Here is a 24063-nt window from a genome sequence, read left to right as displayed (position 1 = left end):
TCAGTCTACTGACTTCATAGGAAGAGTCACATGAATGTCACTGCTGAGGTAAGTGAACCTCTCGATGAGGTCGACACTCTCTCTGCAGACAGACACACTGCTGATGGCCGCACCTAAGAGGTCATTAAAGGCCTGGCTCTTTGGTTTTTGTCAGGATCCTCGCACGCCCAGACATTCAGACTCCTCACTCTGTGTCTTGAGAGCCCCGTTCAGAGCCTCCATTGACTCCATGAAGATCACAGCATCAAAGTCAAGATCAGTGAATCTTTCTTCAACTCCAGATGCCCCTCAGCCACTGGACCCCATGACCCTGCCCAACACCCAGTCCATGCAGGCATTGAACAGAGTAGGAGCAGAACACACCACTGACGGACCCCAGGATTGTCTGGGAAGAACTCAGAGGGTCTGCCTCCACTCTGCACAGCACTCACAGTACCAGCGTACAGGCCAGCCATGACATCCAACATCTTCGAGGGGACCCTGCAAAGTCTTGGAGTGTCCCACAGGGCAGCTCGACCTGAAGATCTTCTGCACTTAGTGCTCAGCATGGCCTTTTGCGGTGTCAACATATATCAATAAATTCTTCTCAGAAGTTGCTTCATGTGGCTCATTGTATTCATAACCGATGTTCCTTTAGCCCAGGTGTGGCACTTTGCACTTTTCTATTTTACCAAACAGCATTTTCCAAGAGTTCACCCAGTTCTGAAGCTTCTGGCTTTTTGTGAGATCTTTTTGCTGTGCGCAGCGAACCATCGTGACAGCCAACATCTCCAAATGGAGGAAACTTGGAACAGTGGTAAATCTGGTGAAAGTGGCCGGCCTAGCAAAATCACTCCAGGAGTGAAAAGAACCAAGATGAACATCCACGGAACTGTTGGCCTCTCTCAGCTCAGCTAATGTGATGATGATTCATCATTAGGAAGACAATGGACAAAAATGGAATCCATGGGAGACATGCCAGGTGAAAGCCACTTCCAAGCAAGAGAACCTGCCAAAACAAAAAACCCCTTGGTTACCCCCAAATCTTTTGAGATAGTGGACTGATGAGTCACAAGTGGAACTTTTTAGAAGCACAGCTTCCCACAATAAGAAAATCATATCCCAGTCAAACATGTTTGAGGCAGTGTGGAGATGTGGGGATGCTTTGCTGCTTCCGGCTCTAGGTGACTTGCCTTAAAATTGAGGGAATTCAGCTCTCTGCCAGGAGGTACTGAAGAAGAATGTCCGGATATCATTTCATAATCCAAAACCCAACAGCAAATCCACCTCTCAATGGCTGTAAAACAAAACAACAACAAAAAATAACTAAATTAAGGACTTGAACCTCATTAAGCTGTTGTGGCTGAACCTTAAATGGGGAGATCATAGTCCAAAACCCTTCAATGTGTTTAAATTAAAACATTTCGTAGAGAAGAGTGGGCCTAACTTTCTCCACAGTGATGCCAAAGACTGATCTCTTGTTACTGGAAGATTTTGATTCTGGTTGTTATGGCAAAAGGCGATACATTCAAATGAATTGTATTGGGGTATTTCTTTTTCACACGGAGATATAGGTATTGGTGAACTTTTTCCTTCATTAAATCAAATGTTAAAAAATGTGTATTGTGTTTACTCTGGTTGTGTTTTGCTAAAACTGACTGGAGATCAGAGACAAGTAGGTGTAACGAATAAGCTAAAACTGGGAAATCAGGAAGAGGCAAATACTTTTTCACAGCACTCTAATAAATAATTTTCAGAAGTTGCTTTCCATAGGCCAGGGTCTGCCATCTTGCATTTATATGTGAAGTTAATTTTGCGGATGTGTAGTGCTTTGCACTTTTCAACATTAAACTCCATTTTCAAGTGTTCACCCAGTTCCGAAGCTTGTCCATGTCTTTTTGCTGCCTCCTCAGTGTCTGCTATTCCTCCAGTTTTAATGTTATCTGCTAATTTCACACATTTATTAACTGCACCAGAATCAATGTCATTAATATAAATCAGAAAAAGTAGAGGGACCAGCCCAGACTTGATAGACTCACTGATGATCTCACTGAATCAATGAGCAGTGCTATCCACTGTGCCACCATGCCACCCTGACTTAGAATATAATACATATCAATAATTCTGATCATAAAAGATTATCTGACATTTATCAAAAATCTCTTAAAATTTCCAAACTAAAGAACTGTGATCTGCTTTTAAACGGAACACTCCAACATTACAGTAAAGAAGGGGCGACCTTAAGGCTCTTTTGTGTCTTCGCGCGGGGCCTGCGGTCTCAAGCACGTGGTCAGACCCCTTATGTTTTGTGTAAACATCGGGGGAGGCGGGCCAACATCTCTAGCAGCCAATAGAAACTACGATCTACCCATTAGAACCAACCGTGATAGCCTGTTCGTATTGTGGGACGAACCTTGAGGCTTTCTAGAGCAGAGAAAAGAATTAAACGTTATGATTGGCAGAAATCGCGGCCACTAGGAGAACAGCATTGCAAGAACATTAATGAATGACACGTAACCGGTCAAATTAGAAGACCGTAAATGCTGAACAGTCCAATCAAAAGTACCCGCTTCTCGGAAGGGTTGGGCATACTTCCTATCAGAGGAGAGAAGGCCGTGCTCTTGCTGGGAAAGCGGAAAAGAAAATGGCGGCCGTGGCTGCAGAGCCTGGAACTGCTGCGGCGTCGTCAGCTACTGCTGGGGGCGGTCCAGAGGCTGAGCCGGATAGATTACAGCTCACCGAGGCTCAGTCTGAAATCGAGGCCGAGGCCGCCTCTACCGTGAAGGTGGATAATGAGGAAACGGTGGTTTGCGCTCAGGTGGAGGATAGGCCAGAGGCTGCCGTGGAGACGATCCACGTTAACCTCGGGGAGCTACTAGCGGAGGAGGAGGCGGAGGAGGAGCCGGCGACGAGCAATGAGGCAGTAGAAAGCGACCAGGTGAGCGCAGTGGAGGCAGATGTTCTAACCGAGGTGGCGAAAGAGCAGGAGGGTTTAGAGTTCATGCATGTGGATGAAGAACCCAGAAATGCACTGGGTGTCGATCCGACATCTTCCACTACTGCCGCGATAGAAGAAGGGACCTCCGAATCCACTACTGCTGCGATAGAAGAAGGGATCCCCGAATCCCGCCCCGAGCTCGAGACCGAGCTCAGTTCGGAGCTTGAACCTGCTCTCGCTGAGGTGGTGGAACCTTTGTCCTTGTCAGGGGGGTCTCCGGAGAGCGCAACTGTCAGCCAAAATGTTATCGAGGAGGAACTGGCTTTGCCAAATGAGGTGGAGGAGAATTTGGAGACTAAGGTGGAGACGGAGGAGCAGCAGCATCAGCATCAGCTTCCATTCGAGGACCGGGGACTTTCTCCAGTGAATGAAGACGTGCTGAAGTCAGAGCCCGAGTCCACTCCTGCCGAGGTCGAAGTATCTTTTGGCGATGGAAATGGCCAGCTGGTCCCCGGCTGCGAGGTGCGAGTCTCGCTAGATCACATCATCGACGACGCGCTGGTGGTGTCGTTCCGGTTCGGCGAGAAGATCTTCTCCGGGGTCCTAATGGACCTGTCGAAAAGGTAACCAAAATGCTAGTGCGTTTTTATTGGCGGTCTCTACGTGCCCGGTAGCGGTATCCTCCCACGCCCCGCTTATACCGTGAGGTGACGATTTTACCTTTTCTTGTGTAATTTGTAGTCGCTTTGAACGCAATGTTTAAAAGCCCGTTTTGTCCATTTCAGAGTCGTTGGTGTCCGGAGTTTACCCCGACTCGCAAAATTCAAAGCAAGCCCTAGATTGGCTTTGCCGAGTAACTGATGACTTTAGCAACTGATGAGGACCTCTCCGCGGGGAAGCCTGCCCCAAACAAGGGCTGTGACAATGAGACCTGCGGGCATCGGCCACACGCGCTGCCGTCCATTCAGCGGGACGTGCTACCTGCCACGGAGACCGCTTCTAGCCATCTATTTATTTTTAAAGGATGACTTAATTTGACTTGTATTTAACTGCAATGTTTTGAAGTAGCTGCTTTAATCGTGACTTCTGAGTCACAGAGCTTTCGAACACCGATGTGTGCGTTTCAGCCGAGTCTTGTCAAGACGAGATCCGAACGCCTGATGACTCCGTCAGCAATCGAATCAGTAAATTGACCGTTAGGGGAAAAGAAAGTTACGCTTTACACACGCACGGCACACGCCGTAAATAGTACGTACAACCAAAGCTCCCAAGGTGTCGGTGAGAGGTGAACTTTGTACAGGTGGATGCTTTTCAAATTGTATGTCATATCACTCTTCTGTTGTGTATCAAGAAAAAAAAAGTTTAACTTACAGTTTTGGGGAAAAGCTCATGTAACTTTAAGGCACTTTTATTAGCAAAAAAGACTGTCATGAAATGCATTTAACAAAACTAAGTAGACAGCAGCAGGTACAAAACAGCTTTTATGATTGAACATTTACCAGGTTTCTGGCAATTGGAATATTATAGAAACCATTTTAAATTACATATTATCCCCGTTGCACCTGGCTTCCTTGTGTGAATTTAAAGTATGATTCTGTAGAAAAAGGTTACCACCGTATGAATTATAAAATCCAAATGGACAACAGCAAATACAAGGCATCTTTTTATGGCTGGATTTTTACCAGGCGTCTGGCATGGCTAAAGTTTGGCTTAATGTTTGAAATACTGATATTGTGAAATTGGGACATTCTTCTCTGCAGTCACAGAAGTAAGCCTGGTCATCTGCTTTAATGACAGAATGGTGTCACCTCAAGTTCTCATGAGGGTTTTTGGCAGAAAAAAGCTTAAAATATTTCTGTTTTGAATGCAGTTTAGTGTTTATTTATTTCATAGTGTTTTTTGAGTAAGACAGGCTAATACTGCTTTTAGAAGTAGAATCCGTGAAAATATAAGAGCTTGTAAAATTTTCATTAAAGCCGACCTGCCTATTTAAAGTTGCAGTGATCAAGCACACATTTTAACTGACTGCTTCCAAAGGTGGAATTTATGAAAACCATTACATTTTCTCTCATTCCTGGATGAACATGATCCCAAGTCCGAGCCCCATGAGGAAATCCAGTAGGGCCGTGTTTGGGCTGGAATTTGAAGTCTAATCTCCAACTCGGAGAAAGCTGTGTTAGAAACTTCAGAAACCCTTAAGGCCTGGTTATTAGATACCCAAGGCTTACACTTTCTTCCTATTTCTGACTGGGACTTTCCTCCAACATTCCTAAAGAAGTGCAGTTTAGGTTAACTGGTGACTCTATAGGGTGTGAGTGTGAACAGCTCAGGCAGCTTGGGATCGGCGCCGACTCCTTCATGACCCAGAATTGGATTATATAGGCTTGAGGATGTTAGGTAACATACACTGACAGGAAAAAAAGGTGAGTTGGAAGTGGTGAAGAGGAATATGTAAGTAGTTTGTTGTGTCAAGCTGCCCACTTCTTTGTGAACATTCTTCGGGATAGCAAGGTATATGCTGGTATCTGTGACCACGATGTGAGATCTGACGCGGTGTATCCTACATTTAATGAACTATTGGGGGAAGTGGTGCTTGAAATTGCTGAATGTGTCTTAAATCCAGTTGTTCATAAACTATATTATACCAATCTATATTAAATCGATGGCCTGTTAAATAGCAAGTGATATATGCTGAAGCACACTGCCACCATACTAATGTGAACAGTGACAAATATATATTTACATATCGTGTATTAAAGTGCTAATAAATAACCAGTTAACAAGAAAAACAAGATCAGACTATTCTGTGGTCTACTCAGGAATAGAATAGAACCTGCTTTCAGTTTTATTGTCCTTTGATTTTTTTTTTTCCCCATGTAATATGCCAGTGCGCTTGCTGCATGTTTTGGCTTTTAACTTTGTAAGAACGCTCTTCTATGTAACACTTTAAAACATTTTCCACTGAAGAGTCTTGACATTTTCAGGTTTTCTTTGCCTATTTGGAACACTCACATCACACAATTACAACTTTTACTTTGTAAATATTTGACCCAGTTTGTCTTCACACAGCATTCCTAAGTAATGGGCCAGGTGTGCTACTGATTTTTAATTTTTTCTGTCAATTTTATTTAAAGTTAGTCCTTTTTTTATGGTGTTTTAAGCTCATTAATAAACTATAACTCTGCACAACACAGATGTAGGCCCCCTGTGGCTGTGGATCTTTGTTCCAACTAATTTCATAATTGGTAGTTTGTTCTTAATTTTAAATTGATCTCATTGTCCTTTATTCTGAGCAATGCAGGTATACTTGTATTTTGTCAAACTTCAGATTCTAACGTTACCCATGCCATTTTATTTTAATGCACCATTTTCTCTAGTTTGCTCCCTAATTGAGTCCCAATTGTTAAAGGGTTACAATTACTTCAATGCCATATTCCCTTGCTTGTTCTTGTATAATAATAAAAAAAAAAATGAATAGAGAAAATGGCAGGGAAATAATCAGTCCTCTTTAGCATTGGATTGTGTTTGCACCCGTGTCTGTACTGCTTGTTGGTAATCTGCAGCACTTCAGTACAATTAAGGAAGCAGATGTTAGAGAAAGGGGTACATTACAAAGAAAGGGGGAAAGGAAACACGCATTTAAGGATATGCAATGACTATAAAAACATACACATTTCTTAAAAATATTTGTAGGCCAGACAACTAAACAATGAGATCAATTTAAAGTGTGACTGACACAATGATAGTGACATTGTTTGGAATAAAAACCTACAACTGTGGGTGAACTTGAAAAGCACTGGTTGAGTTGATGCCTATTACATTTGTGATACAACACAATGAAGTACTTGCTGACATATCGACCAAAATGTAACAACAGAGGTACTAATATATTTAAACTGTAGACTTTGATTTGTTAAGTCTGTTAAGTTGAGGATTTTACTGTAAGTTCTGTGTCTGTTGCAGTTGATGCCAAAGTTTATCATCTCTTCTGAGATCTCATTTCCTTCTAAAGAGAAGTAACTTGGCAAAGAGATCTGACATCAAGTTGTACAGCGGGTTACCAAAAGAACAACAATCTGCACATCGTAAAGATTTCATAATCTTGTTGTAGACACGTTTGATGTTTGTCTATAAATAACAAAGTATATCTGTCTGTCTATGTACAAAATCGGTTTTCAGGTTCAGTATTTTAATAAAACACGGAAGGAGCATCCCTTACACGAGAATATATATATATATATACAGTGGAGGAAATAATTATTTGACCCCTCACTGATTTTGTAAGTTTGTCCAATGACAAAGAAATGAAAAGTCTCAGAACAGTATCATTTCAATGGTAGGTTTATTTCAACAGTGGCAGATTGCACATCAAAAGGAAAATCGAAAAAATAACTTTAAATAAAAGATAGAAATTGATTTGCATTTCATTGAGGGAAATAAGTTTTTGAACCCCTACCAACCATTAAGAGTTCTGGCTCCCACAGAGTGGTTAGACACTTCTACTCAATTAGTCACCCTCATTAAGGACACCTGTCTTAACTAGTCACCTGTATAAAAGACACCTGTCCACAGAATCAATCAATCAAGCAGACTCCACACTCTACAACATGGGAAAGACCAAAGAGCTGTCCAAGGATGTCAGAGACAAAATTGTAGACCTGCACAAGGCTGGAATGGGCTACAAAACCATTAGCAAGAAGCTGGGAGAGAAGGTGACAACTGTTGGTGCGATTGTTCGAAAATGGAAGGAGCACAAAATGACCATCAATCGACCTCGCTCTGGGGCTCCACGCAAGATCTCACCTCGTGGGGTGTCAATGGTTCTGAGAAAGGTGAAAAAGAATCCTAGAACTACACGGGAGGAGTTAGTTAATGACCTCAAATTAGCAGGGACCACAGTCACCAAGAAAACCATTGGAAACACATTACACCGCAATGGATTAAAATCCTGCAGGGCTCGCAAGGTCCCCCTGCTCAAGAAGGCACATGTGCAGGCCCGTCTGAAGTTTGCCAATGAACACCTGAATGATTCAGAGAGTGACTGGGAGAAGGTGCTGTGGTCTGATGAGACCAAAATAGAGCTCTTTGGCATTAACTCAACTCGCTGTGTTTGGAGGAAGAAAAATGCTGCCTATGACCCCAAAACACCGTCCCCACCGTCAAGCATGGGGGTGGAAACATTTTGCTTTGGGGGTGTTTTTCTGCTAAGGGCACAGGACAACTTAATCGCATTAACGGGAAAATGGACGGAGCCATGTATCGTGAAATCCTGAGCGACAATCTCCTTCCCTCTGCCAGGAAACTGAAAATGGGTCGTGGATGGGTGTTCCAGCACGACAATGACCCAAAACATACAGCAAAGGCAACAAAGGAGTGGCTCAAGAAGAAGCACATTAAGGTCATGGAGTGGCCTAGTCAGTCTCCGGACCTTAATCCAATAGAAAACCTATGGAGGGAGCTCAAGCTCAGAGTAGCACAGAGACGGCCTCGAAACCTTAGGGATTTAGAGATGATCTGCAAAGAGGAGTGGACCAACATTCCTCCTAAAATGTGCGCAAACTTGGTCATCAATTACAAGAAACGTTTGACCTCTGTGCTTGCAAACAAGGGTTTTTCCACTAAGTATTAAGTCTTTTTTTGTTAGAGGGTTCAAAAACTTATTTCCCTCAATGAAATGCAAATCAATTTCTATCTTTTATTTAAAGTTATTTTTTCGATTTTCCTTTTGATGTGCAATCTGCCACTGTTGAAATAAACCTACCATTGAAATGATACTGTTCTGAGACTTTTCATTTCTTTGTCATTGGACAAACTTACAAAATCAGTGAGGGGTCAAATAATTATTTCCTCCACTGTGTGTATATATATATAGTGTATATACACACACACACATGCTCTTCAAAGTTTGTGGGTTATGTAACTTGAAGACTGAGTCATTCATATAGTTTTTATTCTTCAAATTGTCTGAAGGTTTGTCTGTCGTTGGCTTGTGTTCTCCTGCTTGGAGTCTTTAATAAGTTTCCTCAGTAATTCATGCTATGAGCTTTATTTCCAGTAGTGTCCTTGAGTTTGTGGTTTCGCCATTTAAAACTGTAACTACTCAGTTTTACCAATGCCTTTGAGAATGTCGGGAAGCCTGAATTAGGTTGCTACATGCACTGCCGATATCTGAAACAGTTCAGTGCTCTTGTCCGGTCTCTTACTTACTTACTTACTCAGCTCAGCTCATGGAGGGCCACAGTGGCTGCAGGTCTTTGTTCCAAACAGTTCTTGATGTGATTAAGTAAGTATGCCATTATTTGCTAGTTTCAGCCTTTATTGTGTCCATCTAGAAATGCACAATAAGGTTGATTTTACTTTAAGGGAATTTACCAAATACAACTGTTACACTGATCTTTTTAAGATTTGTCTGTTTTATGTCTTTCAGAAAGTCATGTTTTCTAATAGTCACAAAGGCAGAAATGACAATGTAGTAGTTGCCCGTGTTATTTGCACCTTTGTCTACTCTTTAACAGACACTAAGTGAAAACATGTAATTAGTTAACTAGCCCTTCCCTACTCTCATTTTGCCATCAAAAAGGCACTATACAATTTGTATTTTTTTCAATAAACATTTATTTTTTTATTTCACCTTTTGCAAAGCTTGAACACTAAAATAATAAGTGAAAAATAAGAACACAGGCCTGAAATGCTAAACAGCAGCCACTATTTCAGTAACATTTCTACCTGTGAAGTCCTTAGCAGGTAACTGCTTAAAAGCCAATGGCATTTGAAAATAACAGCAAAAGCTTAAGATCTAGAGAATGTAAGCAGACTTTGTAAAGTTCCTTTCAAAGGTGACATCAAAGTCCTTCTGTAATGACACAATAAAGGTCTAATTCAGTAAGTACGAGTTAATAGCAGGTCTTAGCTAGACCGACAGTCGGCACTCACTGGGCCCTCTCTGAGCTGAGTGCTGCCGTTTGACTTTAGTTCGTGGATATAATTGGACTCTCGGCTCACTCAACTCTTAATGTGGCCTAGTCTTGGGTGGTTTTTTTTGGTATTGAAAGTCCGTGGCGGTAATTAGAACATTAGAACAATCTGGACGAGAACAGGCCATTCAGCGCAACAAAGCTCGGCAGTCCTATCCACTTGTTTCCTCCAAGAAAACATCAAGTCGAGTTTTGAAAGTCCCTAACGTCTTACTGTCCACCACACTACTTGCTCTCTTATTCCAAGTGTCTATCATTCTTTGTGTAAAGAAAAACTTCCTAATGTTTGTGCGAAATTTACCCTTAACAAGTTTCCAACTGTGTTTGTGTCCCCGTGTTCTTGATGAACTCATTTTAAAGTACAAGTCTTGATCCACTGGACTAATTCCCTTCATAATTTTAAACACTTCAATCAGGTCTCCTCTTAATCTTTTGTTTAAACTGTAAAGGCTCAGCTCTTTTAATCTTTCCTCATAATTCAACCCCTGTAGACCTGGAATCAGCCTAGTCGCTCTTCTCTGGACCTTTTCAAGTGCTGCTCTGTCCTTTTTGTAGCCCGGAGACCAAAACTGCACACAGTACTCAAGATGAGGCCTCACCAGTGCATTATAAAGATTGAGCAGAACCTCCTGTGACTTGTACTCCACACGTCAAGGCGCTATATAACCTGACAGTCTGTTAGCCTTCTTAATGGCTTCTGAACACTGTTGAGAAGTTGATAGCTTAGAGTCCACTATGACTCCTAAATCCTTCTCATAAGGTGGACTCTCGATTTTCCGACCGCCCATTGTGTATTCAAACCTAATATTTTTACTTCCTATGTGTAATTCTTTACATTTACTGACATTAAATTTCATCTGCCACAAATCTGCCCAAGCCTGTCTGCAGTCCAAGTCCTTCTGTGATGATATAACGGATTCCAAATTATCTGCTAATCCCCCTCTCTTGGTATCATCTGCAAACTTAACCAGCTTGTTACTTATATTCCTATCTAAATCATTTATATATATTAAAAATAGCAGCGGCCCTCTCACTTACCCCTGTGCAACACCACTCTTAACATCGGCCAATTCTGATGAGGCTCCTCACACCATCACCCTCTGCTTCCTGTGTCTGAGCCAATTCTGCACCCATCTAAAAACATCACCCTGAACTCCCACTTCTTTTAACTTGATGCCCAGCCTCTCATGTGGCACCTTATCAAATGCTTTCTGAAAGTCCAGATAAATAATATTATAAGCTCCACTTTGATCGTATGCTTTTGTTACAATCTCATAGAATTCCAACATGTTAGTAAAACACGACTGTTTTGTTACGGGAAAATGGTTCCAGGGATTAGAACATAAGTAGGCAAAGAATCAGAGAGAAGAGGTCCAATACTTCTATTTTATTTACTTAATCAATTATAATAATCAAACACATATAATGCAATATAATGCAGACATACAAAAGCAAAACAATACTTACAAACATATGAAAAGGCACAGAGCCATCATCCCAGACCAGTAGACTGAGGGAGCCCGCTTGTCAGTCTTGTCAGAGGACCAACTCATTATTTGCCCTTCCAATTTACGGGCGGTGCGCTGTCCCCACGTTGAGCCTCCAAAGAAACTGAGGGCGGAACCTTCCCTTATATACTAATTGAGCGTCCTTGCCCAAAGCGGCTTACGTGTAAGCAGTGTATACAGAAGTGATTAGTTTCAGCACACACACCTTTCCACGGGACGCGGTGTTGTTTTGCACTTGGTCCTGATGATGACGACACCTGGTACCAAAAGGCACACAGTGAAACCCCTTGAAGTGAAAAACAAGTCAGCATGCCCCTTTATCCTGACGGAGACGGCGTCTGGTACCAGGAGGCACACAAAAATACAGTAAAAGCCCCTCGAAGTGAAAAACAAGTGAAAAACAAGTCAGCATAACCCTCTGGCCATATTCCCAGTACTTTTCCTTCTTGAAGCTGGTTTTTGCGCTGAGCGTCCAACGCCCATCTGCTCTCTTGATCCCCCCCTCTCTTTAGAAAAATCCTTCCATTACAACGACCTCCCTCTTCTGACCCCATGCTGACTGTCCTGTCCTTGCCATGTGTTGCTCAATCTTATCCTTAATAATTCCTTCCATTAATTTTCCTGTGATGCTTGTTAAGCTTACTGGCCTATAGTTGCTCTGATCTGCCCTGTCACCCTTTTTATATAATGGGATGATATTTGCCATTTTCCAGTCCTTTGGAATCTCTCCAGTGCACAGTGACTTCCTAAAAATATGTGTCAAGGGTTTATATTTGTACTCACTAGCCTCCTTAAGAACACGAGGATAAATATTATCTGGGCCTGGTGATTTGTTTGATTTCATCTTATTTAATCTGAGCAGCACTTCTCCCTCTACAATTTCCAAATCCCTCAGTACCTCCTTAGTAGTCCACTTGCTCACTTGTGAACACCTCAGAAAAATGTAAGTTTAGGGCGTCCGCTATTTCACTGTCTGTATCTTTTAATTCCCTTTATTATTCCTGATGAACTTGACCTCCTCCTTAACTGTTCTTTTACTACTAAAATACTGAAAGAATCTCTTGGGGTCTTCTTTCGCCTTATCTGCTCTATTCCTCTCCAACTGTCTTTTAGCCTCTAAGGTGCATTCATATTCTCTGTATTATGATTTGAAATTTTATTCACTTTCTTAATTGCCTTGCACGTTACTTTGGGCATTAGGAGTGGGATGTGAATCCCCGGCCTGTACTTCTTGTTTGTTGGAGTCTATTGAGGGACTTCCTCCTCCAGGGAGTTGTTTGTTTACGGGGTGTCTATGAGTTTAACACATCTGTATGCTTGTGTATTCTACTTTCAGGATTGTCAGTTATTTGAACTCGTGTATGTGCTCTTATTGCATTTGGTGTGTTTGTGTAAAAATACATCCAAACGCTACCTTTTGTTTCATGTTGCTACATATGTCAAGTTATCTTGTGTACATTCTACAATGAAATTCTCACGTGCTTGTCTCCCCAGAACAGTTAAAAATGTTTTCCTACTGGAAGGCCTTGCATTTCTGTCAATAACTAAAGTAACCGATCATTTAATCAAAACAAGTTACATATCACAGTTCCATACATTTGTGTTTGTCTTTTCTTCAAGCCAGGTTAAGTAAATTGTCATAGGTGTTAGAGTGAACTGGTGATCCGATATTTGACAACTTCGGTATTAAAACATTAGCATTGGTGTCATTAGTGTGCTCCGGGTATTCCTGACACATTGTGCTTCTTCATATTTAAGATGTTTTCTGACTTTGCTGCTGCATTATTTATTATCTGTAAAGATGTTGGGCCAATATTGATTGTATGGCAGCACTTTTTGACAGACTCTTCTGACTGAAGGTGAGTATACATATCACAGTTTTAATTTCTCAGATGTCACAGTGCCATGGATGGCTATTCTATCTTGTTAGGATTGTCTTGTTCTTGCCATTCTTATGCTTTATATTTTACATCAAGGCTAATCCCCTAAATTATATACCGTTCTGCCTTTTGCAGTCACTAACCTGTTCAGGAATTGTGTTGAGTTGCTCTTTCCAGTTCAAGTATAGGAAAAAAATCTGTATTGAAAATATAAATATAGAAGAACAAATATATTTACCAGACAGCTGGTAATTTAAAAATAATTTGGCTACGCAAGTGACAGGGAGTGGGTGTGCAGAAGGGCTGGCAGAAGTGGGCAGCTTCCACTGTATGACAAATTGGAAGAAAGGTTTGCTCTTTCGAGAGAGACTTGGTATCTCGAAGGATCTTTGGGTTCACCGGGTGCTGATTAAACCTTAGCTTTTTTGCATTTGTACGGAGAGAATTTTAAATGTGACAAAAATGCATCCTGCTCACTGAGGTTTATAATCTCGGTTTACAGTCGTTTTCTTTTTTCATAATACTCTGAATAATACAGCAGCACATTTTTGATTGAACATAACACTGTTAGTCTGTGTTTGCTTTATATAGCACCTTACGTGACAAACGTCCATTAACATCATAAAATGCTCACTTCACGTGATCTTGGAGCCAGGCATGTGATTTGTAACTGAACCTCATCACTGTAAAATGCTGTCTGTGCTTTACATTATGAAAGCCTGGTGTTGGCCTGGTTGCCTGAGTTTTTATATTCTAGAATTACAATTAATTTAATAGCTGATATTAAGAATATTGTACAACTCTATGGAATGGATGATGCCTCCTTGCCTGTTTAGCAAAGCCTTTGGAATGGTACCTCCTCACCCGCTGAGACTAGTTTTGGGCCATTTGTGACACTAAAGCCTTTGTTTTTCTGTACTAAAGACCATCAAACGTCAGCCTTTCTTATGTGTAAGCGTTGCTTTATAACATGAACCGTCGGTGCTGCCTTCTTGAACTTTCTGTCCTGCTCCTTTTTGTTTTGCTGAAATTAAGAGTCAGTTTGTTTTCCTGGCACTACTGATTTAGAAGGTAGGCCTCTTCTCTGTCTCATCATAGTTGGTCGCCATCAGTAAATCTACTGATGGAGTTGGAGCTGTGTCATAATGGGGGCTCCGCACACAACTGTAGTCTGTGCAGTGCCAGTGTTTAGGGGTCGGCCAATGTGATCCTGGTGGTCAGGTTTGTTCTGTGAATGGAATTTGGGTTTATTAAGTTTTGGACTGTAAAAACACAAATAGTGATCTCATTTGGAAATCTCATCGTCATCTCAGTAACTAGGGTACACGAGTTTCAACAAGATGCACACATTCATTCTACATGTCGGACTGGGCACAGATATGGAAACACAGTCATCCTCTGAACTGAGCTGAGTAGAGGCTGTATGTGTTAACATGTTGACAGTCTGTGGTCCTTGCCAGTTCTTTTGAAGCAGAGATGCATATTAAAAGTAACAATTGTGCTTTCTTCCTCTCAAAATGTTTGTGGGTTATGTTGCATCTTTATTTTTGATAGATTGACATGTAAGAACTTCCTAAGATGCCCAGGAAAACGGTCCAGAATTACAATGGGGCTAAAGGAGACTAACCAGCATAACAAATTGTACAGTATGTGCCAGTCTGTGTCCTTGAGGTGCTGTATACAAATTAGGTGTGTTTCAGTCTATAAATCAAACGCACAGTATGTAGGGTAATTGTGTTTTGTCTGCAGTTCTGGTACTGGACCACGGCTTGTCCCAAATATGGACCAAAAGGATTTCTTACAACTGTTTCAGATACTCTTGCCACAGAAGTCATCCTTGACAGTCTTTTGGTCCACACCTGGGCAGCTTTTGGACTTTAGAAAATATATTAAAATTATATATATATATATATATTTTTTTTTTGAGCATGTGAAACATATCAGTGTTGATGAATAGGTTATATCAGACATGTTCATTGTTTTAAAGATATTAACATGTGTATAGTTTTATGATGGTAGTGGAAGACTTTAAGAGCTAAAAGCCAATCAGGTTCTGAGACCTTTGGAGACTCTTTTCATATTTTTTTTCTCTTTGGTAGCCAAATTGAATCAGTTAATCTGTGGTAACATGGCATAATGTGGAGGAGGCTGGCATTCTGCCACCCAGTCCCAGGTCATAGATAGATAGATAGATAGATACTTTATTAATCCCAAGGGGAAATTCAAGTACTTGTGGCTTTCATGTTCCTCCGTCTCTGGTTGTGTACAAGGTTGCACCCCATCATCCCTTCAGCTTGAATGACTGTACAACTTTATGCCTAATTACATCATATCACTTAGATAACAAACATTTATTTGCTCACAGTCTTTATGGTCTTTTTTTTTTTTTTGCTAGAAATGACTTTTGCAAAACGAGTTGGCCAGCAGCCATTATTATTTGAATTTCTAGAAAACTGCATAAGGATGCCCAAGTGTGGCATACTGAACTTTGGCCAATAGGCAACATAGGCATTTCCAACCAGCTCGTCAGTAAATGAAGACTATCACGGGCACCAGACAAACAAGGTGTCAAACCCCCAGTGTGGGAATATTATCTTTGCTTGTGTTTAGATGATAGTGGTCTTTTATATATATTATGATCTTGTGTTAAGCAAGATGGCAGCATAAAAAAATGGCATTGCTATCTGTTCTAATAGCAGTGGGGTTATATATAAAAAAAATGTGAATATTCAGAATGATCCCTGGCATAAAGTGAGATTAAGCTGTAGCTATTCTTTTACTCTGGGAAGTCCACCCAAGTTTCTCTCTTTGTGCATATTGCAGTCTGAAGTAGTTGGACAAGTTGTGACACCTGCAGTTAGTTATGTGTTGGAACTGAACTGGGAATGACATCACACCCAATTTGACCACATCTCAGTAAAACATTCAGGCACCTCCAGGAAAGTCTTGGCTGTGCTCGCTCTGTTGGAGTACAGACACCTAGTGAACAATGCATTGCGTGGTATTTTGCTGATCCAAACACCATAGCAAGCGGTCAACGGATGAGACGCTGGACAGTACTGTATGTATGGCTGATTTAATGAGACAGAAGTGCTAATATACAGGACAATACTACAGCTTTCATTTCGCAGATGCACAGTGCAGTCATCTTGGATTTTGAGGTTGGGGTTTGTAAGGCTCTCCTGACTTTCGGAGGAAGAAATCTAACTTATGGGAACAGTCCTGTTAAAACTTCCTACTGGGAACTCCTGTTCCTGTTTTTCAGGTTAATTTTCATGCTGGATAATCACATCGTGTTAGATCTATGAGTCTTCAACATGTCACCAGATTGGTGTCAACTGATGTTGATAGATAATCCAAGTCTTTTATTTTCTGTATTTCTTTGTAATGTACTTTGGAATATTATGAGTTTACTTTAAAAAAAGATTGTAATCCGTGTAACTAGGAGGCTTTGCTCCCCGGGTTTTTAAAGCCCCAAGTTACACGGATTACAACGCCCAGCCACTTCGTGTCTCTGCCGCTTGCGTTGTGAAGCGTGGGGGACTGAAGACACCCCAAGGAGACGCGGTTGCTCCTCCGAAACCCTCCTTAAAAGGTGATACAATGGGAAACACATTTTTTTACCTCCTCTGTGCTCGATTAGCTGTTGGATTGCTGCTGTGCTGCGTGATCTGCATGTCGCGCAGCGCTTTGAACATTTAAAAGCTTGTACAGTAGCTGTCCTTTTGTCTCACTGCCTTATTTATTTAATTATTTATAAAGCACTGTAAAAACATCAAGGCTGACCAAAGTGCTGTACAATAAAAACCCAAACCAAAAGTAAATGAAACGGAAACACATAAACCCACAAGAGCTGAAGAGATTCATAATAAAACGTATACAGATAGCCAACATATCATACTGGGTTAAAAGCCAGACAGTAAAAGTGTGTTTTTAAATAAGATCTAAAGACTGCTAGTGTAGGAGTCTGCCTAACATGCAATGGCCAATAGTTTCAAACTTTTGGAGCTGCAACTGAAAAAGCCCGATCACCTCGGAGTTTGTATTGTGCCTTGGGATCACGTAAAAGCGTCTGGTCTGCTGACCTGAGAGAGTGACACGGTACATAAGGGTGCAGCAGTTCTGACAAATTGGGGCACAACCATTAAAGGATTTAAAAACAAATACAAGGATCTTAAAATGGATTTGAAAACGAACTGGAAGCCAGTGAAGAGAAGCCACAATTGGGGTAACATGCTCATGCTTTCCTGTGCCAGTTAAAAATCGAGCAGCAGCATTTTGCACCAGCTGTAGGCGAGCAATGGAGGCCTGGCTAATTCCAAAAAGAAGTGCATTGCAGTCATCTAGACGAGAGGTTATAAAAGCAGGTATCACTGTTTCAAGGTTGGGTTTAAGACCAAACAGGCTTGATTTTTGACAGCTGCCTCAACTGGAAAAAGCAGGATTTTACCACTGCATTCACATGGCTATCAAGTTTTAAAGTGGAATCCATTTTCACACCTAAATTTGTGATCATGGATTTCCCAAATTGAGCCGCAGGGGGTCCCATTGGGTCTAAATAGCAGGACTTCTATCTTGTTCTCATTAAAATTTAGAAAATGTAATGCCATGCCTCGCGGGACGTTAGTGTCTCCACAAAGGTCATGTCTCGATCCAAGATTTTTTTTTTTTTAATATAATAGATGTGTTTTTCCTGCAAGATATATGCATTTGTTTAGAGTGTTTTTATAAAAACCAAGGAACACTTCTAGCTGTTCATTTCAACTCTGCAAAGCTTCTGGTTAACAGTATTATTTATTTTATTAATATTTTTGCACTACCACAACAGATTTTTTTTTTTTTTTATTGGCGCCTCCGTCTTCGGTGTTCCATTGTTCGGATGCCACTCGCGGTTCATACTTTTATACAACGTGACGTGTCAGAAGCCTTCAGTAATAGCACAACGGGTCCTTTACTATTTGTTTAAGGATATACACAAAGCATATTTCGATTTTTTGAAATCCTTTATCTTTCAGCTTTGTCTTTTGGTTTTAATTTTGCAAGCAACTTGATGCCTTTTTAGTAACTAACCTGTTTCTAGCCTTTGATTACAAATCATCCCTTAGCCCATTATTTTTTTCTTTCTCTCATTAATTCTCTTCTTAATCTTTGGGCAGAATATAGGGATATTTTACAGTTTCAGAATGTATTTGTCTTCGTGCTCTTCGCTAACCTGTGCCTGAGTTTGTTTGAATGTTCCTTTCTCTTCATCATGTAAAGTAATCCTTCACTGAGGCCGGTGTCTTTACGCTGAGCTTATGGGATAATTGGTGGCAACAGAACCCGTGTCACAGCAAAACGGATGAAATTATATAGAAATGTTAACTACAAGTTTACAATGACCTGTCTACTGTGTTTTGTATTTTTTTGTTTTATTAATATATTTGTTTCTGGGTTTCTTAATGCTAAAAAAACAAACATACGTGTGATATTCTGAGTCAGTAAATGTGAGTTAATGTCCAAAATGTTATGAATTGTTTATATGAAAAGTATTATTGATAGCGGCTACAAATGCTTCAGCCATCGTTAATGAGCACCTCGCAATCTTGTAGTATGCAGTGCGGAGTCACGAAGTACACCGCTGTTTAACTAGTAAGCAGGATATCTTAAAAAATATTTCCAAGAAGTGTTATTTTTTTTTTTAACTACATTTCTATTTTGGTCTTGATTTTATACTTTACTACTGAATCGAAAAAATCAATAATGAGACCCAAAGATTCTTGTTAAAATGCAGAAGTCTGCTGTAGTTAATACATGTATTTTCAAATCTGCTTAAAGAAGTCGTCACTTTTTTCTATTTATTAATATTGAAAGTACATTTCCACATATTTTCCCTCACTACGTGTGTTGGAGTCCATCAGGGTGGTATTTTATCACAACTCCTCCTGTTTGTGATTTTCACAGAAGATTAAGGCACAGTCGCGGATGTGAGGGTATCCAGTCCAGTTGGGGAGCTCAGGGGTAGCATTGTAGCTTTATGCATGTGATGTTGTCGTCTTTGCCTCTTCTTACCGTGACCATTGGCACACACCCGAGCGATTCGTTGCTGAGGGTGAAGCGGCTGGGATGGGGATCAGCAGCTACAAGTCTGAGCTTATGGCCCTCTATTGGAAAAGAGTGGATTGTCTCCCAGTGGAGGACTTTAACTATCTTTGAGATCTTGTTCATGAATGGTGGAAAGGCAGAGGAAGAGATTGACAAGCAGATTATAATGGCAGCACTTGTTCTGTGGGTGCTGTACTGCTCCATGATGGTGAAGGCAGGAGAAGGGTCTGGAGGTAAAACTCTTGGTTTACCAGTCAGTGTACATTCCTGTCCTAAAAGACCAAACAATAATGAGACCTCAGGTACAAGTGGAAGAAGTGAGGCTTCTTCACTGGGTGCCTGGGCTGACACTTCATGGTAGGATGAAAAACTCAGTGATTTGGAGAGCCACAGAATGGAGCCACTGCTCCTCCACCTTGAGAGGAGCCACTTAAGGTGGTTTGGGCATATACTGCGGCACCCTCGGGGCATTTCCCAATGGGCAGAGACCCTGTGGCAGAACCAGGACTTGCTTGGAGGGATTTCATCTCTTGACTGGCTTGGAAATACCCCAGAAATAGCTAGAAAGTGAAGCTGGGGACAGGAAAGTCTGGGCTGACCTGCTTGGCCTGCTGCTACCACCTGAGTCCTCTCCAAGAAAGACGGTGGAGATAATAAGATGAAACTCTTTTGATGTGAGGGCTTTGAAAAGAATTTCCGTGTAAAATGACGCATCTCGTTTTGCATAAATCTCCAAAAACCGCAGACTACTGACATCCCTGGTCTAGTGTTGAGTTGTCGGAAGAACTCAAAAGTCCCAAGAATCAATGGCATGACATGAGCTACGCCATGTACGGCCGGGGCAGCCTGTCCCATAACTGCTGTGTTGATTCTTGGGACTTGGAGTTCCTGGTCAGCTCAATACTAGCGCAGCAAATGTCATTGGTCCACTCTTTTCTACTTATTTATACAAAAATACTCTCCTTCGGCCATTTATATAAAACTAGTTGCATCGTTTCACACTGTGAATTTTTCTTCTCTCTAAAGATCCCACTGGAAAGAGTAGTTCTCGGTATTAAAAGATAGAAAGTTGTGAGTGTTCCCTCTCAATCCAGTTCAGGGCCATGGTGGGCTTAGCTTATTACAAAAGCATCAGATGCAAGATCAGAAGCAACTGTGGATGGACATTCCTGGGTCTGTAGCTATTAGTTTTTATGTTTATATACGAGTGACTGGCTATAATCGGCACTAAAGTCCTTATTTAGTGCTGATAGCGTCCCTAATTCTTAGAAAGAAGCCAAGAGGTTGAATGCATTAGACTGTTTGTACTGTGTACTTGGGTATGGCTCCTAACATGACATACTTGATGGAAGGGAAAAGTCTGCTGTTGCCTATTGCTGTCCCAGTGATCACCTGGCAATTTAAAGATAAAGGCCCAGGATTTTAGGTTTCAGTGTGTAGCACTCAATTCCATTATTAAATTAACTGGCTGGACTTTTTTGAGCATTTTAATAATGGTATTTATTTTAGTCTCCATCACAGAATATGTTGTGGAAAAGAGGGTGGTGGCAAAACTGGATGCTGTCATTAAAACCCCCCTCTAGGAGGCGCTCTCTTGGAGCACCTTTAGCCTTCGGCTCATTCCTCCATGGTGTGCTGAGAAAGAAGCGCCTCTGTGGGGTCTTTTCAGCCCAAAGCTATCGGGCAATTTAATTCTTCCTCCCGACATACTCTTTTTAAAGTTCATTTTGAAATTTCTGCACAATATGCACTTATTTCTTTATCGCTTGGTTGACTGTATTATTTGTCCTGTGAGTTTGTATCCTTGTTTCTGCTGCTGCATGATTCTGAATTTCCACTTGGAAGTAATAATGTTTATCGAATCTAATCTAATGATCTCCATGTAACGACACGGCCTCAGTTGTACACTTGATGTGCCAGCAGCAGTACAGTAGTCGAAATTAGTTGTGCAAAGTGTTTCAGCTTATTTAGTGCAGGTGAAACGACAGGAACAAAAGTAATTTTCTAGAGTGCTTTTACACATCATGACAGAAGTGATATACACTCTGACGTCTGGCTTTTCTGGCACAAAAAGTGATTTTTTTTTTTTTTTTTTTGCTGAATAATGCATATCCTTAGTTAAATTACTTACTGGGTTAGCTGTTGACGGATAAGAGGGTGATGTCACCCTCTAGACAGCTCAATTCATCTTTTTAACACACACAACAGAAAAGCAACAAATGGACCTTTTTTTGCCAGGGGAATTTACCCAGGATGGCAACAGTGCTGGCGTTTTTGGGATGCCCACTGGCACTTCTGGAAACAGGATGCATCGGGGAGGCTAATTGTTAGGCAGCCCTCTGGTTTTATATGGGGAACTTCTCTCTGTGCTCTAGCGTGTGTGTTATTTATGATAAGTTGTTAACGTGTGCAGTGTAAAGACAAGAATATTACATTTGCCTCCTGGATTACCTTCAGATGGGAAGTAAATCTTTTTAATTATCTATTAATAGCTGGCTTTTATTATCGACGAGTGAGCGTAAAATTGGTGCAGAAGGCAAAATATGAGGAATCCGTTCACATTCTGGGATTGTGGTTGGCAGTGCTTCTCAGATTCACTCCTGGGGGTCCTCCTGTGTCTGCAGGTTTGTCTTGTTTTTAATTGGACCCTTAGCTTAACTATGCAAGCTCCTATTTCCCAGTTTTTGCAGTTTGGGATCATGTGGAAATTACAAACCTTGGGTTTGTGAAGTTTTATTAGTATGTACAAAGTGTTTGTTACCTGGGGTATCATTTAGTGGTGTGTGTGTGTTTTTTATTTTTAATTTTTTTTTTTTTAAATATAACTGAAAAAGCAAAATGTATCATTGTCACGATTTTAATTTAGAATTTCTTGTTCTGTTTTTTTCAAATCTGTTACATCCTAATGTGTACCCTGGTGGGTCTGATGCTCAAGCAGTTGCAATCTTTCATCATTCAGTGCCATCTTCCCAGGTGTCTGCTCTGCTCTGCTCATCGTTGATTATCATTATAAGAACAGAATTAAGTGAGCAGACTATGTAGAAGAAAAGTCAAATTTAATAAGAAAACCAACAAAAAGGGGTTAAGCATTGACTATGAGAAGAAGCCATTCAGTCCAACAAGCTTGTCTGTCCTAGTCACCTAGAGATTCTCCAAAATAACATCAAGCTGAGATTTAATGCAATAATGAAGATAGAAATATTTCTAGTTGTCCTTTATAAATACTGTAATAGGAATCACAGATGTGCTTTTTCTGAATGTGTAATAAAAGACAACAAAATGTATAGCTAGTTAAATGAGATCAAATGGAGGAAAATGACTTGACTGATTGTGAAACCAGCTGGAACAAAACCTGCAGCCACTTGTGGTCCCCGGGACTGAGTCTGTGGTGCTTGTAGTAGCCGGTGATTCGTCTCGCCATCGTTTCTAGTTTAGTCATTCAGTTGTTGCAAGTGAAAATTCAGCTGCAGCAATTCACAGATGTCTGCTCACATCATTGCATTGTAGTTATAAAGCGTACATGGCAGGTAAGGTGGAGTGGCGATACTAAATTGGCCAGTGTGTGTGTGTGTGTTTACTTAGCCTTGCACCCTGTCCAGTGGTGGTCCTGCCCTGTAACAGGTGATTGCTGGGAGAGGCTCCAGCTACCCTATGTCCCTGTCCTGGATAAGCAGGTTAAGACGACGGTTGGAGAGATTATGTATTCTCGTGTCTGATTTTATACCATACTAGGCCACACTTGACAGCAGTTCCCCTTTTTAAGTTAAACTGTTTAAAACTGAAGCCCATTTAGAAGGTTGTAGTGGCTGTAGCCTCTGCTGGTGACCAATGGGCACAAGTTTTGATTGGACTGATTTATAGTGTTAGTTTTTTTTTTCTTTTCATTTTCCTCAGCGTAAAGAAAAATGGATGGCCTACGTTGAACACGGGGTTCGATGTAAAGCTGCCTAGCAACTAAATCTGTGTAGGCAGCTTTGATGTGCTTCACAGTTCTGCAGGTCACTGACAATGGAGTAATGCTACAATATGAGTGCAGCTTACAAGGTGTCAATTGCTGCTTCTTTTTGTCTCCTTGATGGCTGTTTGTGAACCAAAGTCGTTATTTTTGCATTGCTAAAACTAGTGTGAGACTTGGAAAAGCCACAAGAAATAAATGTTAATTAATGTGTTACTTAGCCGTTTTAGCTTCAAATATTTCACTTCACTTATCATAGTTTAGATATTTTTTCTTCAATCATTGTTTAGCATTTTTTGTTTTTGCTTGAATGTGAGGAATGTCTGTTTTATTTATATCAAGGGGCCTGAGTTGCCTTGAAAGCTTGCTTATTGTAATCTTTGCTAATAAGAGGGGTCATTTTGCTTGACTTCTCACTACATTCATAATGGCTAACACAGTACAACACCCTAGTACTACAGTGCAATCTTGAAATACCCTTGGACACGACAACAGACACTACCAAAAATATTGGTACCTTTCCACTATTTAAAAAAAATAAAAAGAATCACAATTTTCTGTTAAATAGGTTGAAACTGACAGAAGTGACATCCACCATTCTTTTTTACCTATACAGGCAGTCCCCAGGTTACGTACAAATTAGGAACTGTAGGTTTGTACTTAAGTTGAATTTGTATGTAAGTTGGAACAGGTCCATAAATTTAATAAATGCTACTGTTGACTGACTGTAGCCAAGTGCTCTGCC

The 24063-nt window shown here is 40.9% G+C and overlaps 1 protein-coding gene across 1 annotated transcript in view; it reads left to right on the top strand.

The window, feature by feature from the left end:
• The first annotated feature begins 2083 nt into the window (after positions 1 to 2083).
• The window catches only part of pwwp2a (PWWP domain containing 2A), an 88257-nt gene continuing 66277 nt past the window's right edge, over positions 2084 to 24063 (top strand). The window contains exon 1 of the mRNA XM_039775940.1: positions 2084 to 3540. Coding sequence (XP_039631874.1) covers positions 2624 to 3540 — 917 coding nt within the window. The 5' untranslated portion in view covers positions 2084 to 2623. The remainder of the gene's footprint in view (positions 3541 to 24063) is intronic.

The sequence above is a fragment of the Polypterus senegalus genome, chromosome 13 (assembly GCF_016835505.1).
Source record: "Polypterus senegalus isolate Bchr_013 chromosome 13, ASM1683550v1, whole genome shotgun sequence".
In the NCBI taxonomy this organism is placed as follows: Eukaryota; Metazoa; Chordata; class Cladistia; order Polypteriformes; family Polypteridae; genus Polypterus; species Polypterus senegalus.
This window is presented reverse-complemented; position numbering and strand designations above follow the sequence as displayed.